This window comes from Cebus imitator, unplaced genomic scaffold, assembly GCF_001604975.1.
Source record: "Cebus imitator isolate Cc_AM_T3 unplaced genomic scaffold, Cebus_imitator-1.0 Scaffold447, whole genome shotgun sequence".
In the NCBI taxonomy this organism is placed as follows: Eukaryota; Metazoa; Chordata; class Mammalia; order Primates; family Cebidae; genus Cebus; species Cebus imitator.
The window spans coordinates 1,666,060-1,683,391 of NW_016107762.1; the positions used below are offsets into that span (position 1 = coordinate 1,666,060).

At 37.7% G+C, this 17,332-nt stretch overlaps 1 protein-coding gene across 2 annotated transcripts in view; it reads left to right on the forward strand.

Annotated features, from left to right (window-relative positions):
• Positions 1 to 768: 768 nt before the first annotated feature.
• Positions 769 to 17,332, forward strand: part of LOC108291188 (alcohol dehydrogenase 1C) — a 53,187-nt gene continuing 36,623 nt past the window's right edge. The window contains exons 1-6 of one of the 2 annotated variants that reach the window (XM_037732383.1): positions 769 to 1,140; positions 4,666 to 4,767; positions 10,579 to 10,717; positions 12,423 to 12,510; positions 12,610 to 12,829; positions 14,632 to 14,892. In XM_037732383.1, the coding sequence (XP_037588311.1) occupies positions 1,123 to 1,140; positions 4,666 to 4,767; positions 10,579 to 10,717; positions 12,423 to 12,510; positions 12,610 to 12,829; positions 14,632 to 14,892 (828 nt within the window). In that variant the 5' untranslated portion in view covers positions 769 to 1,122. The remainder of the gene's footprint in view (positions 1,141 to 4,665; positions 4,768 to 10,578; positions 10,718 to 12,422; positions 12,511 to 12,609; positions 12,830 to 14,631; positions 14,893 to 17,332) is intronic. The other variant, XM_037732385.1, reaches the window with a different exon arrangement.

The window sequence follows — 17,332 nt, forward strand, 5'->3', positions numbered from 1 at the left end:
TATTCTTTTATTGCTGCAATTGTGGAATTCATGCCATTTTTAAATTTTACATTATCATATAATAATTTTGTTTCTGCATCATCTTAAAAATGATTGTTGGCATAGCACAATATTTCACTAAACCATTTGCTGTACATTAAGATTTTTTTGAGTTTGGTACTCAGGGGAATCTGCCAAGGATATCCGTGCAACTGTGTCTTTTGACTTATCTGAGATTATTTCACAGGGAGAGATGCGAACATGCATTTCCAACATTCTTTACATGCATTTTATGTGAGGGTTAGAACCAAGTTGGAAAAATATTTTCTAACTAGAGGGTAGAGGGTAAATGGTAAAGGAGATAACTTTAACTCTCTCACCAACTTTGGTTTCAATACTTGATTTGTGGTGTTGGATTTGGACAGATCAAATATTCAGGCCTAGAAGCTTAGACTTTTTGCTCCTTAGCCTGCTTCAACCCAAAAATGTTTGAAAGATGTTAGATTATTTATGCATTCAGGAAAACAGTCCTGTATTTTTCTTATCCAAATATACTTTAAATAAATATTAACCACATTGCTTTGCCAAGTCATTTGGCTGATAAAATGAGAAATTTAAACAATATGACTTCTGAGCTCCTTGCCACTTACAGTGTTTTTCCTCAGGCCTTGCAAGGCCTTTCGTTTATCCCTTCCTTACTCCTCCTCCTTCCTAACTGCACCACTTGGATTTAAAGTTGCAGCTTAGTGAAGACAAAGGGAAAAGAGAACTCTGAATGACCCCTGTGGGTTTGAGAGAAGAGAAATAGAAATCTGAGAGAGGAGGAAGAGAGTAAGGAAGAGAGAAAGTGAATAAAATTTATCACTTTAACTTAATGTTTAACTTAATGAAAGCAAAATCTTATCTGAAATTGGAAAAGTCAAGGTTTTGAGTGCTGGTTCGGTGCCCATTTCTTTATGATTTGATGTCTGAGAATAATGTGATGGGTGTGGCCTAAAAACCTAGATCACGTGTGGAATTGGAATTGGGTGTTATACAGGCAAACGAGATAAATATCTGTGCAATATACCCACTTTATGCACTTAAGCAGGGAAGAAATCCACAGGGACACGTCTCCTGATCTGCAGAGAAGACAGAAACAACATGAGCACAGCAGGAAAAGTAAGCAAAAACTATATTACTGTTGGAAATATATTCTCATCAATAGAACAAAGAAAGGAATACAGTATTTGATGAATAATTTAAAATTCACATCTAAGTTAGAAATTATATGCTGAAATATGATGTGCAATATATGCTACAATATGTGACGTATACTGAACTACAGTGGAAATAAGCTATTCCTAAATATCTTCAAAAAGAATGTACAGAATCTGTATCCATTCTTTATTTCCTAAATTAAATAAATTTGCAGTAAAGTGACAATTTATTTCAAGCTAATCATGACTGATTTGTAAATCTAAAGTCAGAAAAGTCTTTAATCAGAAATTATCTTTATATTAAGAAGCCATAATTTAAATGTGTTATTATTTGTAATCATATTTTTTGTGAACACCAGAAAGGTAAGTATGACAAAACTTTTATGAGAGGAATTTGAGTTAGAAGATTTTGAAATATCTTTTTAACCTTACTGTAAAATATCTTACAAAATACTCATTGTTCTCACACCATTAGAATCATCAAGGTTAAGCAAGTTACCACATGCAAATTCTGATTAAAGGGGGCCCATTATGACACAATTCAGGCAATTTCCACAGCAATCTTATGGAACAGTATCTTCCCTGTATAAAAGTCACTATGATTTTACAGAAAAATAATAATACAATTTGAATCACCTATTAGCACTCAGAACACAGATATTTGTTTTTTTCTTCCATAAATTATACTTATTTTTTCAATGTGTTTACAGGTGCACAGAAGTCTATGTGCTCATTCAATATAATCAATTGATATTTTTAATTGCCTAATTTAAAAACCTGTGCAACTATTTCCAGCCATTTGTTGTGTTAGGAGTGTACCACACAGTAAAATATCTCACTGTAATAACTCAGTTTAAATGTTCTGAGACTTCTCTCTACGCTGTGTGACAAAACATGCTCTTCAATAAGAAAAGTTGGAAATTACATGAGTGGCCCACTGTTCTTCTACCACTTCATTTTACCTCCATTCATTATTGATTAATATTTACATTCCTCGTAGAAAATAATTAGGAAAATGAAAATTTAAATTTGTCATTAACCAAACTTGACTTAAAAGAAATAATGAGTTCATAGAGAAAAAGTATAAACCAATCATACTAATAAAAATAATAACTGATGAAATCAATAATCCTCCCCTCTTTGATGCAATGTCAATAACTTAGCTTTTTGACAGCATTTCATTTATGTTTACCTATCCTGCATTTTATTTTCCTCAAATGCTAAATAGTGACAATACTAATATCTATTTCATAAATTAATAGTAAAAAGCACTTAGAATAGTACCTGGTAAATAAAAATGAGTCAATAAATATTAGCCAATATTATTATTGTTGCTATTTAACATTTTGCTATTTACTACCATGGAGTACTGAAAACATGAGGCTAGATTGATCTTTTTTTTTTTTTTTTTTGGAGACAGAGTCTCTTTCTATTGCCCAGGCTCGTTGGAGTGCCATCTCAGCTCACTGCAACCACCACCTCCCGGGTCAAGCAATTCTCCTGCCTCAGCCTCCCAAGTAGCTGGGATTACAGGCACATGCCACTATATCTGGCTAATTTTAGTAGAGACAAGGTTTCATCATGTTGGTCAGGCTGTTCTTAAACTCCATGACCTCCCAAAGTGCTGGGATTATGGGCGTGAGCAGTCGTGCCCGGCCTGATCTTTATTCTCTGGACAGTCAGCTTTGAGACTTCAGGAAAATTATTCAATCACTGAGTCAGTTAGTCCTTAATTATTTAAGTTGTAATAAGATCAATAATTCAATAATGCTGTCCTGGTAGCATCCTTTTTAGGTTTAAAAATAATACATGTTGTTTACAACAGCACAATTTCCAACTGCAAAAGTATCGAACCAACCTAAGTGCCCATCAACCAATGAGTGGATAAAGAGAACGTGATATATATACACCACGGAATACTACTTGGCCACATAATGGAACAAAATAATGGCCTTTGCAGCAACTTAGATGAAGCTGGAGGTCATTATTCTAAGTGAAGTAACTCAGGAGTAGAAAATAAATACCATATGGTCTCACTTATAAGTGGGAGCTAAGCTATGAGGATGCGAAGGCATAAGAATGATATCATGAACAAAGCATTTCTATGCAAAGGCATAAGAATATATAATGGCATAAGAATGATATAATAGGAATGAAAGACCACACATTGGGTACAATGTACATTGCTCAGGTTACAGGTGCAGGAAGTCTCAGAAATCACCACTAAAGAGCTTATCCATGTAATCAAAAGCCATCTGCACCCCCAAAACTTTTGAAATTAAAAATAAATTTTAAAAATAAAAATAATACAAATAATGCAGGTAACTCACTCAGCATAAGCCATTAATGCACCTGTCACATCATAGGCAGCTGATAATCAGTAACTCTTACTATTAGTACTTTATTTTTAAGTATTCTGATACTTATTTTGGCATGGACCACACTGAAAATCCTGCAAAGTTGAAGGATTTGACAAATGAAGAATAAAAATGAGTTGGCAGGAGATGAAATTTCAATTGAATTTTTATCATACTTGCAATTATGTTGATTCTCAACAGAAAGAGCTCTGTGAATTGTACATGCTTTATGACAACGAAGATGAGTTTAACAGTACACTGCCACGCAGTGGAAATACGTGATCAGCTTTTATTTTTAAGGACATCTGTGGATAAGCTTTACTAGCTAGAACTCAAATACACAGTTTCTCCAGTTTTGAAATACGTATCTGTGGTCTGAATGTACACACACACACACACACACGCCCACACACACACACACACACACGCCATCACCACTAACTCTAATCTCTGTAATTTTTGGCTCAAATCTAAGCTGGAAGGAGTCTCTACATATAAATTAGAAAACAAAACAGGCTGCCAAAGCTGCATTTCAAATGGGTGTTGGAGACAAGTATCACACAGAAGTGGAGAGAGAAAATTAAAAGAGGACAATAGGCAAATAGAGAAAGAGACATCATCCTACTTGTATAAGCAGGTTGTGTATCGGTTAGTAGGTAAGTGTATAATTGTTCTTGTAGAGTCAGATCCTTTTGGCCTAAGCAGAAAATTGAGCAAGAAAGTAGTGTATTTTATTTAGACATACACTGACTCTGTCAGCAAAATAAAGGTGAGTTAGAACATGTATCAGCCAATAGTTGTGGGTAAACAGGTGTCTTCCAGGACAGCATTAGAAAATATCAGGATTACATCTCTGGTGAAAAACACAAAACAAAAGAATAGCCTAAATGAATATGTTCCATTTTATCTCAGTGCCTTACTACACTTAACTGTGTTTATCTTTCCTTATGTTACTGCTTTATAAAAAGATACTCTTATTCACTTTATAAACCAGAGGACTTCATTTCTATGCAACACTTGTTAGGTACCAGACATGGGACTCAATGTTGCATGTACAAAGATGAAAAGACACAATTTCTGACTTCAAGAGTGGGAAAACACTGTCACCATCTCTCTGTTTGATTTTCTAGGTAATCAAATGCAAAGCAGCTGTGCTATGGGAGGTAAAGAAACCCTTTTCCATTGAGGATGTGGAAGTGGCACCTCCTAAGGCCCATGAAGTTCGCATTAAGGTGAAATATTTTTTTCCATTTGTATTTAAAGTTTTAAAAATTCAGATAATATTAAAAATAGAAACATCCAAAACCCAATAAGAGGTATTTTTATGTGATTATCCAGAAAATAGAATTAACATTTGTTGTCAAGGAAAGTATAAATTGTTATTTTTTTAAGTGAGAAAATAGTACATGCAGTATAATTCCAGTAAAATACAAAATAATTTATGTGTTTGTACAAATGAATATATATCAAGACCTCAAAATCAATTTGCATTAGATATTTTCTTGGTATTAATTTTCGGTTTCTACTTCTTTTTCTTTTAACTATGCATTCTTCTATATTATGCAAGACAAATATTTTAGGACCAATTATTTCACATATTATTCTAAATTGTTAAATTCAAGGGAGAAAGATAGAGGAAGGCTTTAGATTGAATGATCTTAGAGATAAGCAGAATATTTCATATTTGGGATTGGAGGGATTATCAGCAAAACCCTTGAAAACATGTTAGAATAACAATTTTAGAAAATTGAATTTGTTAAGTCCATCTGACAGTCATAATCTTTTCTGAATCTAAACATCTTCTCTTTTTTTTTTTACTTTTTTTTTTAATATATTGTACATTAGGTTCTGGGGTACATGTGCAGATCATGCAGGATTGTTGCATAGGTACATAGATGGCAATGTGGTTTGTTGCCTCCATCTCCCTGTCACCTATGTCTGGCATTTCTCCCCATGTTATCCCTCCCCAACCTCCCCATACCCCTGCTGTGCCTCCCCTGGCCCCCACAACAGACCCTAGTGTGTGATGCTCCCCTTCCTGTGTCCATGTGTTCTCATTGTTCAACACCCGCCTATGAGTGAGAACATGCAGTGTTTGATTTTCTGTTCTTGTGTCAGTTTGCCGAGAATGATGGTTTTCAGGTTTATCCATGTCCCTACAAAGGACACGAACTCATCATTTTTTATGACTGCATAGTATTCCATCGTGCCACATTTTCCCTGTCCAGTCTATCATTGATGGGCATTTGGGTTGGTCCCAAGTCTTTCCTATTGTAAACAGTGCTGCAGTGAACATTCATGTACATGTGTCATTATAACAGAAGGATTTATAATCCTTTGGATCTATATGCAGTAATGGGATGGCTGGGTCAAATGGAATTTCTATTTCTAGGTCCTTGAGGAATCACCACACTGTCTTCCACAATGGTTGAACTAATTTACACTCCCACCAACAGTGCAAAATGTTCCTATTTCTCCACATCCTCTCCAGCATCTGTTGTCTCCAGATTTTTTAATGATCACCATTCTAACTGGCGTGAGATGGTAGCTCAATATGGTTTTGATTTGCATTTCTGTAATGACCAGTGATGATGAGCATTTTCTCATATTTTTTGGCCTCATATACTTCTTTCGAAAAGTCTCTGTTCATATCCTTTGCCCACTTTTGAATGGGTTGGTTTGTTTGTTTCTTGTAAATCTGTTTTAGTTCTTTGTAGATTCTGGATATAAGTCCTTTCTCAGGTGGGTAGATTGCAAAAATTTTTTCCCATTCTGTTGGTTGCTGGTTCACTCTAATGATTGTTTCTTTTGGTGTGCAGAAGCTCTGGAGTTTAATTAGACCCTATTTGTCTATTTTGGCTTTTGCTGCCAATGCTTTTGGTGTTTTAGTCATAAAGTCCTTGCCTATGCCTATGTCCTGAATGGTTTTGCCTAGGTTTTCTTCCAGGGTTTTTTATTATTTTGAGCTATGGTCCTTCGATACCTAGTTTATTGAGAGATTTTAGCATAAAGGGCTGTTGAATTTTATCAAACACCTTCTCTGCATCAATTGAGATAATCATGTGGTTTTTGTCTTTGGTTCTGTTTATGTGGTGAATTACATTTATAGACTTGCGTATGTTGAACCAGCCTTGCAACCTCTGGATGAAGCCTACTTGATGGTAATGGATAAGCTTTTTGATGTGCTGTTGCAATCGGTTTGGCAGTATTCTATTGAAGATTTTTGCATCTAAGTTGATCATGGAAATTGGCCTGAAGTTTTCTTTTCTATTGAGTCTCTACCAGGTTTTGGTATCAGGATGATGTTGGTCTCATAGAATGATTTGGTAAGGATTCCCTCTTTTTGTATTGTTTGGAATAGTTTCAGAAGGAATGGTACCAGCTCCTCTTTGTATGTCTGGCAGAATTTGACTGTGAACCCGTCTTGACTTGGACTTTTTTTTGTTGGTAGGCTATTAATTGCTGTCTCAAATTCAGCCCTTGTTATTGGTCTGTTCAAGGTTTCAACTTATTCATGGTTTAGGCTTGGAAGGGTGCAAGTGTCCAGAAATTTATCCATTTCTTGCAGGTTTACTGGTTTATGTGCATAGAGTTTATGTAGTAATCTCTGATGGTACCTTGTGTTTCTGTGGAATCGGTGGTGATGTCCCCTTTATCGTTTTTTGTTTTTTTTTTTTTAACATCTATTTGATTCTTCTTCCTTTTCTTTTTTATTAATCTAGCTAGCAGTCTGTCTGTTTTGTTCATCTTTTCAAAAAACCAGCTCCTGGATTTGTTAATTTTTTGAACGGTTTTTTGTGTCTCTATCTCCTTCAGTTCTGCTATGATCTTTGTTATTTCTTGCCTTTTTCTAGCTTTTGAGCTTTTTTTAATCTTGCTCCTCTAGATTTTTCAATGTTGATGATAAGGTTTTGATTTTAGATCTTTCCTCACATCTCATGTGGCATTTGTTGCTAAATTTCCCTCTAGACACTACTTTAAATGTGTCCTAGAGATTCTGGTACATTGTGTCTTTGTTCTCATTGGTTTCAAAGAACATCTTTATTTCTGCCTTCATTTAATTGTTTATCCAGTAAACGTTTAGGAACCAGTTGTTCAGTTTCCATGAAGTTGTGTGTTTCTGAGTTAGCTTCTTAATCTTGAGTTCTAATTTGATTGCCCTCTGGTTTGAGAGACTGTTTGTTATGATTTCCATTCTTTTGCATTTGCTGAGGCGTGATTTACTTCAAATTATGTGGTCAGTTTTAGAGTAGATGCAATGTGGTGCTGAGAAGAATGTATATTCTGTGGATTTGGGATGGAGATTTCTGTAGATGTCTATTAGGTCCACTTGGTCCAGATATGAGTTCAAGTCCTGGATATCCTTATTAATTTTCTGTCTTGTGGATCTGTCTACTATTGAAAGTGGAGTGTTAAGGTCTCCCACTATTATTGTGTGGAAGTCTAAGTCCCTTCGTAGGTCATGAAGAACTTGCTTTGTGTATCTGGGTGCTCCTGTATTATGTGAATATATATTTAAGATTGTTAGACCTTCTTGTTGCATTGATCCTTTTACCATTATGTAATGCTCTTCTTTGTCTCTTTTGATCTTTGTTGGTTTAAAGTCCATTTTATCAGAGACTAGGATTGCAACTCCTGCTTTTTTTTTTCACTCTTCATTTGCTTAATAAATCTTCCTCTATCCCTTTATTTTTAGCCTATGTGTGTCCTTGCATATGAGATGGGTTTACTGAATACAGCATACTGATGGGTCTTGACTTTTTATCCAATTTGCCAGTCTGTGTCTTTTGATTGGGGCATTTAGCCCATTTACATTTAAGGTTAATATTGTTATGTGTGAATTTGATCTTCCTCTTTTTATGCTAGCTGGATGTTTTGCCCATTAGTTGACGCATTTTCTTCATTGTATCAATGGTGTTTACCATTTGGTACATTTTTGGAGTGGCTGGTTCTGGTTGTTCCTTTCCTTGTTTAGTGCTTCTTTCAGAATCTCTTGTAAGGCAGGCCTGGTGTTGATGAAATCTCTCAGCAATTGCTTGTCCGTAAAGAATTTTCTTTCTCCTTCACTTATGTAGTTTAGTTTGGCTGGATATGAAATTCTAGGTTGAAAGTTCTTTCCTTTAAGGATGTTGGATATCGGCCCCCACTCTCTTCTGGTTTATAGGGTTTCTGTCAACAGATCTGTTGTGAGTCTGATGGGCTTCCCTTTGTGAGTAACCCAACCTTTCTCTCTGGCTGTGCTTAGCAATTTTTTTCTTCATTTCAACCCTGGTGAAACTGACGATTATGTGCCTTGGGGTTGCTCTTCTTGAGGAATATCTTTGTGGTGTTCTCTGTATTTCCTGGACGTGAATGTTGGCCTGCCTTGCTAGGTTGGGGAAGTTCTCCTGGATAATATCCTGAAGAGTGTTTTCCAGCTTGGATTCATTCTCTCCGTCACATTCAGGTACGCCTGTCAAACATAGATTAGGTCTTTTCACATAATCCCATATTTCTTGGAGGCTTTGTTCATTTCTTTTCACTCTTTTTTCTCTAATCTTGACTTCTCATTTTATTTCATTGAGTTGATCTTCAATCTCTGATATCCTTTATTCCAGTCTATTTGTCTATTGAAATTCATGTATGTTTCATGAAGTTTTTGTGCTGTGTTTCTCAGTTCCATCAAGTCCTTAATATTCTTCTCTGTTTATTCTAGTTAGCATTTCATCTAAATTTTTTTCAAGCTTCTTAGTTTCTTTGCATTGGGTTAGCACACGTTCTTTTAGCTCTGAGAAATTTGTTATTACCCACCTTCTGAAGCCTGTTTCTATCAGTTCATCAGATTCGTTCTCTCTCCAGCTTTGTTCCTTAGCTGGTGAGGAGTTCTGATCCTTTGGAGGAAGAGATGTGTTCTGGTTTTTGGTGTTTTCATCCTTTTTGCACTGGTTTATTCCCATCTTCTTGGCTTTGTCTACCTGTGGTCTTTGTAGTTGGTGACCTTCAGATGGGGTCTCTAAGTGGACATTCTTTTTGTTGATGTTGAAGCTATTTCTTTCCATTTCTTAGTTTTCCTTCTAACAGTCAGGCCCCTCTGCTGCAGGACTGCTGGAGGTCCACACCAGACCCTGCTTACCTGGGGATCACCCACGGGGGTTGCAGAACAGTAACGGTTGTTGCCAGTTTCTCCTTCTGTTATCTTCATACCAGAAGAGTACATGCCAGATGTCAGTCTGAGCTCTCCTTTATGAGGTGTCTCTTTGGGTATATGGCAGTCAGGGAGCTGCTTGAGGAGACAGTCTGTCCCTTATAGGGGCTCAAGTGCTGTGCTCAGAGCTCTGTTGTTTCATGCTGCTGGGCAAGTACGTTTAAGTCTGTTGCAGTGGAACTCATAACCTCCTCTTTTCCCAGGTGCTGTGTCCTAGGAAAGGCAGGCTTTATTTATAAATTCCTGACTGCTGCTGCATTTTTTCATAGATGCCCTGTCCCACATGGAGATAGTCTAGTAGCAGTCTGCCAGCAGAGGCATTGCTGAGCTCCTGCAGGCCCTGCCCAGCTGCTGTGTGAACTTCCTTGAGGTGGTTAGAACTGCCTCTGTATTGGCAGACTGCCCTGGTAGTGGTGGATGCCCTTCCCCACACCGAGCTGCACCATCCCGGGTCCAGCTGCACTTACTGGGAAACTCTCGATCCAGAGCATTTCAGATTGCTTGTTTTGTGGGTGTGGTACCCGCCAAACCAGATCACCTGGCTCCCTGTCTCAGCCCCCTTCCTTTCAGTTGAATGGGTGGCTCTGTCTCCCAGGCATTCCAGGCGCTCATTGAAATGGCCACCCAGATTTGTGTGAGTTTCTCTATGCCAACCCACAGCACCAGCTGAAGCAGCCATGCTGGAAACTCTTGGTGCTTTTTGGCCCAGGAATGTCCTGGTCTGTGGGCAGTGAAAACTCATTTGGAAATGCAGTAAGAACTCACTCTCTGCATTGTTCTTGCTGGGAACTGCACCCCAGAGCTGTTCCTATTTGACCACCTTGGATGCTTCTCTAAACATTTTCTCTGTATTCTATAGATGGTGGCTGTAGGAATCTGTCGTTCAGATGACCACGTGGTTAGTGGCACCCTGGTGACCCCACTTCCTGTGGTTTTAGGCCATGAGGCAGCCGGCATCGTGGAGAGTGTTGGAGAAGGGGTGACTACAGTCAAACCAGGTACAGGATTCACACTCAGGGAACACACCTTGGCTCACCATCACAAGATTACTCAGCCCAGATGAGGAAACAGAGGCAATGAGAGAGGAAAAGGCTTGCACAATGTCACAGGGCAGCCATGACTTCAGGGGTTTCCTCCTTCCCTCTGTGCCTGCCTGACTCAGGCATATGTGCTTTCAGGCATGCTTGTATTCTACCCTTCAACAATTATGTACTGAGGATCTACTAGATGCCAGGCAACAGTTTAGAGCCTGGAGATGTATGAGGATCAAAAGAGACACGGTGCCTACCAGTCTGGAATTCATAATCTAATAACTACTGTGTTAATGTTGCTGAACACTGTCTTCTGTCAGGACCAGACAACTAGAAATGGGAGGAGGGAAAAGACATAAGTATGGAAACTGTTCTGTGCTGAGTTCACAAAATGGAGGCTACATGGCTATTGCTGAATAAACATGATCTTTTCTTAGGTGGCCTATGGAGTCCCCTTACAAATTTCCTCTTCCAACATGGTCTCTCTTTCCAAGAATGGACTCAGTGAAGCAGTCTAGGTGAAAGGAAATGAAAGAAACAGCAGGAGCTACCCACCATCAACAATGTCTGCCTTATTACCTTTAGCCATCCTTAAATGCAATTAGTTACAGATTACTAATTATTTTATCTTCAATATTTATTTTAGCCTAATCTTATTATGTATTAATACAAACATTTTTAGAGGTAAAGGATGAATAACTAGGATATTTTCATACCATCATTGTTACACAAACTTTGCCTATAGAATGTTATGCACCAATCATTTTTCTTGGTCTTATGAAACAGATAACATAGGTGATTAAAAATAAAAATTACCTTTAACTCTAAAGCATCACTTTAGCCAGTGGATTCTACCTGCCCCTTGCCAAATACTAATTTAGACTATGAACAGAAAATAATAAAATAAACTGTCCAATTTGAGTTTTAGCTCTTACTATTTTCTTTACTTAGAAATAAATTAATAACAAAATGAAAACCTTATTTTTCACACCTCCTTTCTCCAGCATGAGAGCATAAATAGGTCATTTTAAAATTATCAGCTAAAAACATTTGAAAGTCAATTCTTATCCTAAAAGAAAGTGCCTTATTTTGGAGAGTTGAGATTTTCAGATGAATTTCTGTAATTCCTTTTTGTCCTATTTTTGTTAGTTTTCCTCAAAAAAGAACTGAGATCTTTTTTTGAAACCATTCATTTTATAATAAAGATAAGCATAGTCACTTTCAAAAGGCAAGACTTGTTCCAAAATTCCACATCTTCCCGACATCTACTGGAAATATAATAGACTACTTTCAACTAAACTTTATAATTATACTTACAGGAAGAATATTTAATTAAGATTTAATTAGCTGAGGATTACAGAAATTATATTTGCAAAGCCTCTAGGAGAAATTAGTGCTCTCAGTAAAGTTTGTTAATACAGTAGAAGTAATTTTTTTAATCCATGTTGTTTTCCACATTTGCATTTTCTATTTAGAAATCTTCAGGCACTTATAAACCCAAACTAAAAAACAATGCCTTGGCAGGCAGTGACAAATGACATAGTTGTGATTGGATATATTTCATGGAGACTTTTCAGACACATGATTCTAATCTATACATGTGAGCTTTAAGTTTTTGCTCTATTAATTTATTGATAGATATTGTAAAAGAATTTGATTTATTCCTCTCCAGGTGATAAAGTCATCCCGCTGTTTACTCCTCAGTGTGGAAAATGCAGAATTTGTAAAAACCCGGAAAGCAACTACTGCTTGAAAAACGAGTAGGTTTCTGATGCTCTGTTTGCATAGACTTTGAGTTTGCACATTAGTTATGCTCCTGTCTCATGCCTGTGTGTGTGTCTGTGTATTGCACTGCCCAGTCTCAGCAACCCTCGGGGGACCCTGCAGGATGGCACCAGTAGATTCACCTGCAAAGGGAAGCCCATCCACCACTTCCTCGGCGTCAGCACCTTCTCCCAGTACACGGTGGTGGATGAGAGTGCAGTGGCCAAAATTGATGCAGCCTCGCCCCTGGAGAAAGTCTGCCTCATTGGCTGTGGATTTTCAACTGGTTATGGGTCTGCAGTCAAAGTTGCCAAGGTAGGAATGATAATGGGTGATAAAACCGGTTACAAGCAGACTGTCAGGAACCAAAAAGGAAGCACTTTCTCACAAGAATCAAAGATTATTTTTAGAGATTTGGAGTGTTGATTAAGAGTAGAAAAATGGCCCAGAAAGAATTGAGAGCACATGCTAGAAATTTCACCTGTTTATCACAGATAAAACGTTGAATTAAGAAAATATAAGGATGTCATTTTCAATAATTTTTCTTCTGAATTTGCTGTTTATGGGATCATGAAATTTTAGGTCTGAAAACTAAATCATGTAGTAATTCATACAAGCATTAACAGCTACACATGCCTCAGGCACTGTAGCTTCTGCTGGGCTCTGACAGCAAAAGTTAATGAAATGAACCGATTGCTCTTGAGGAGCATTTAGTCTGTGGATCCTCTATTCCCAGAATTAGGATCAACAGTAGAGTCCAAAGTCTTACCTGATGTACCTCCAACCAAGGCTCACCCACTCTGTGGATTCTTAGAAGAAAATAATGAAGCTTCAGGGATGTGTAATTCATCATTATGGCATCTCACTGCTAAAACTATCTTCCCTGCCATGAACACACACATATACATCAGACGTGGTAAATTTCAAGCAGAAATTCTTTAAAGTCTCCTCATCTGAGTAGGCTGAAAAATCTAGTAGTATGCATTATTTTATGAAACTGAGGTTCAGAGATAAAAAGATATCTGCCCCAAATCTCACTGCTGCTTAATATGAGAGGTGAGGCTAAAATGTCTTTCTCAAATCTCCTGCTGAAACTTAAATCGCAGTCCATAATCATTAGCACTTTTAAATCACAGTCGCAAGTCTTGGATTTTTCTAACTAAGGTAGAAAGTGGTGTTGTCCTCCACAGTATTGAATAATACTTGGTGAATGAATGAATGAATAAATAAATGAATAGACACCCTTAAGGGAACATAAGAATGAGATTATTTAGAACAGGAAGAGCATGTTACCCACGATGAAGGCTGACTATGGGACACTAGGTTTAATAAATAACCCCTAGGCAATTTAAACCAATTAGAGAGCAGCTTTTCCAAATTTTGGTGACTTTAGCACTTACTCCCTTTGTTCAATTGCCTCATCTGATTTAACAGGTGGTCTAAGTGAGCCTACGCATAAACAGAAGCTGAGGATACTCATAACAATAGATTTTATTATTAAAATATAGACTAATGTTTCATTGATATGTTGTTCACTAGTGTATTTTTTAAATCAGGGATACACTGGTCATGACCACTGAACATAAATGAACAGAGGAGTTAATTATTGAAGGTTTAAGTGGAATATTTTTCATTTCCCTGGAGGATCCCTTTCCACTTATTTTCTAAATATTGCCTTTGTGCATATATGAGATACTGAAGCTATCATGGATTTCAGCAATTGAGAATCCCTTCAATATTATAATCACTGCCATCTAGATCTCAAAGATCATCCAGTCCCCTGGCTCCCAGCCTAACCTTCCCACTGGAGTCACCTGGTGACAGAGTTCCACCTGCAGAGATTCTGATTTAATTGGCATGGGTTGTGACCTTGACAATGGGATATTTTTTAAAGCTTCCCAGGTGAATCTCATATGCAGCAATTTGTGAACCATTCAACTAGTGTAGCCTTTTGAATTTAAACATGAAGCATCTCAAGTCGAAAGAGGTTTCGATAACAGCTTGGACAGAAGAGTCTGAGTAGCTCTTGATAAACACCAAGGCATATCACTTTATAAAGCTTAAGCAATTTCTAACAATCATTACTTAATCCATTTTTGCATTTTCTGAAAACGCAGGTCACCCCAGGCTCTACCTGTGCTGTGTTTGGTCTGGGAGGGGTCGGCCTATCTGTTGTTATGGGATGTAAAGCAGCCGGAGCAGCCAGGATCATTGCAGTGGACATCAACAAGGACAAATTTGCAAAGGCCAAAGAGTTGGGTGCCACTGAATGCATCAACCCTCAAGACTACAAGAAACCCATCCAGGAGGTGCTAAAGGAAATGACTGATGGAGGTGTGGATTTTTCATTTGAAGTCATCGGTCGGCTTGACACCATGGTATGTACCATGACGTGCCCTGAGATTTCTGCTTCTGCAACATGGAGGATGCATTTAGGCAGCAGAATATATGTACTATTTATAGATGCTATTTTTAGTGATGAACGGAAATTTACCATCATCTGTTTGTTACCTGGCTTATTTAATTTATTGTTATGAGAAATCTTCCATTCAATCAGCTAAGCAAACCTGTCTTAAGTCATATTTTCTCTTGAGAAAAAGGACTTGTTTTTCTTCACAGAGCCACTACAGATATACTTTATTATTTTTTAGTTAAAAAGGCAAACAAGTAAATATAAATAATACAAATTCATTTCTCAAATTAAAAAGTTTTATTTTTCTTCTACATTCTTAACAAAAATATTTTAATAATTTTGTATATGTTACTAATAAATTCCAAACTTTTTTACATACTATTCTTCAGTCAAAAGTAATGCGCAGTTTTAGACCAACTGCTATTTTAATTAAAGAGGATATGCCATAAGGAAAGTGACTGCTTTAATGCACCATTATATTTTATCACAGAAACTGGACAGTGCTGGCACATAGCTAATACCCAATACTACTTGGACAGAGGCCTTTAAAAAGTCAACAGATTTTACCACCCACAAAAGTTAAGAGCTACATATCTCCTGGCATTGTTTATGAAATACATGAGACAATGCATGCAAAATACCTCATGCAGTACAACCTGTCATGTTTCATGTGTTAAGCTCCAAATAAATGTCAGCTGCCTTTTTTTTTTTTTGAGACAGGGTCTAACTGTGTCACCCAGGCTGGAGCACAGTGTTTATAGCTCACTGCAGCCTCAACCGCCTGGGCTCAAGCTATTCTCCTACCTTACCCTCCAAAAATACTGAGTACAGACATGAGCAACCATGCCCAGCCTCAGCTGGCATTATTGATATGAAATACTATTTCCAGTCTTGCAGTTCTTACATCATCTTGGGCTTATTACATGGTGTTACTTTCAAACAGTTACAAATATCAATTACAACAGGAAACACATCTTTAGCTATATTTCACCTACCCAGGATTCTCTAGAATCCTACTGAAAAAGTCTCCAGAGACCAACAAGTTTCCATTGCTGAGATTTTCTAGAAGGTCGAACAGTGTGGGTAATGGGGAGAAGCACCCTGAGATCAAAGCTCTCAGCAGCCTTGACCTGGGACAAATGCCACTGAGGAATAAGGTGTGAGGAGAATCCAACTTTTTCCAGGGCTATAGCTTTTCTCCTTATGCACGTTTTCTATATTTTCATTCATTTTCTCATGTGGATCTGGAGTGTACCTCATCTCAAGACACCAAATGTCTGACAGGCACATGTTTTGAGGATGTCTGGGCTTGCAAAAGTCAGAATCCAAAATCAAAAAACTAATCATTACATGCCCTGGGGGGATTCTAAACCACTTTCTAACTACAGAACATGTTTAAAAGATGACTAGAAAAGACTTTATGAGCTGTCTTTTGAGATTCCCAAATAACCAATGTAATTTCATGTAAAACCAGTATACATTTGGGGAGTTAAAAACAATGTTTAAACCATGTCCATTTGAGAAATGGACAGTAGAACAGGAATATGTTTAAAAAAGGGAGACTATCAAGTGGACAAGAGACAAATTTTGGTGAATGCTTATCTTGTTCACCATCAACATATCTGATTGAAAGAACTGGGTTAAGGCTGGGCATGGTGGTTCACACCTGTAATCCCAGCACTTTGGGAGGCAGAGGTGGGCAGACGACCTGAGGTCAGGAGTTTGAGACCAGCCTGACCAACATGGTAAAATTCTGTTTCTACTAAAAATACAAAAAGTAACCGGGCATGGTGGTGTGTGCCTGTGATCCCAGCTACTCAAGAGGCTGAGGCAAGAGAATCACTTGAACCTGGGAGGAGGAGGTTGCAGTGAGCTGAGATCACGCCACTGCAATCCAGCCTGGGTGACAGAGTGAGACTCTGTCTCAAAAAAAATATATATATATTGGGTTCAAAATACCTACTTAATAAATCAATGAAAAATGAATTAACTAATTCATAGATTGCCTAAAAATTATGTATGCTTGTGTAAGGAACCAGACTTTATGTATGTTTGTAATGATGTTTGCCTCTTTATTCCTTTTTTAGGAAGAACTAAGTGCGCATCAATTTATTCATCCATTCTTTCATTCAAAAACCATTTTCTGGGCATTTCCTGAATCGACAGGAATATCCTATGCATAAAAAGGGGGGGGGGCCGGGCGCGGTGGCTCACGCCTGTAATCCCAGCACTTTGGGAGGCCGAGGCGGGTGGATCAAGAGGTCAAGAGATCGAGACCATCCTGGTCAACATGGTGAAACCCCGTCTCTACTAAAAAGACAAAAATTGGCTGGGCATGGCGGCGCGTGCCTGTAATCCCAGCTACTCAGGAGGCTGAGGCAGGAGAATTGCCTGAACCCAGGAGG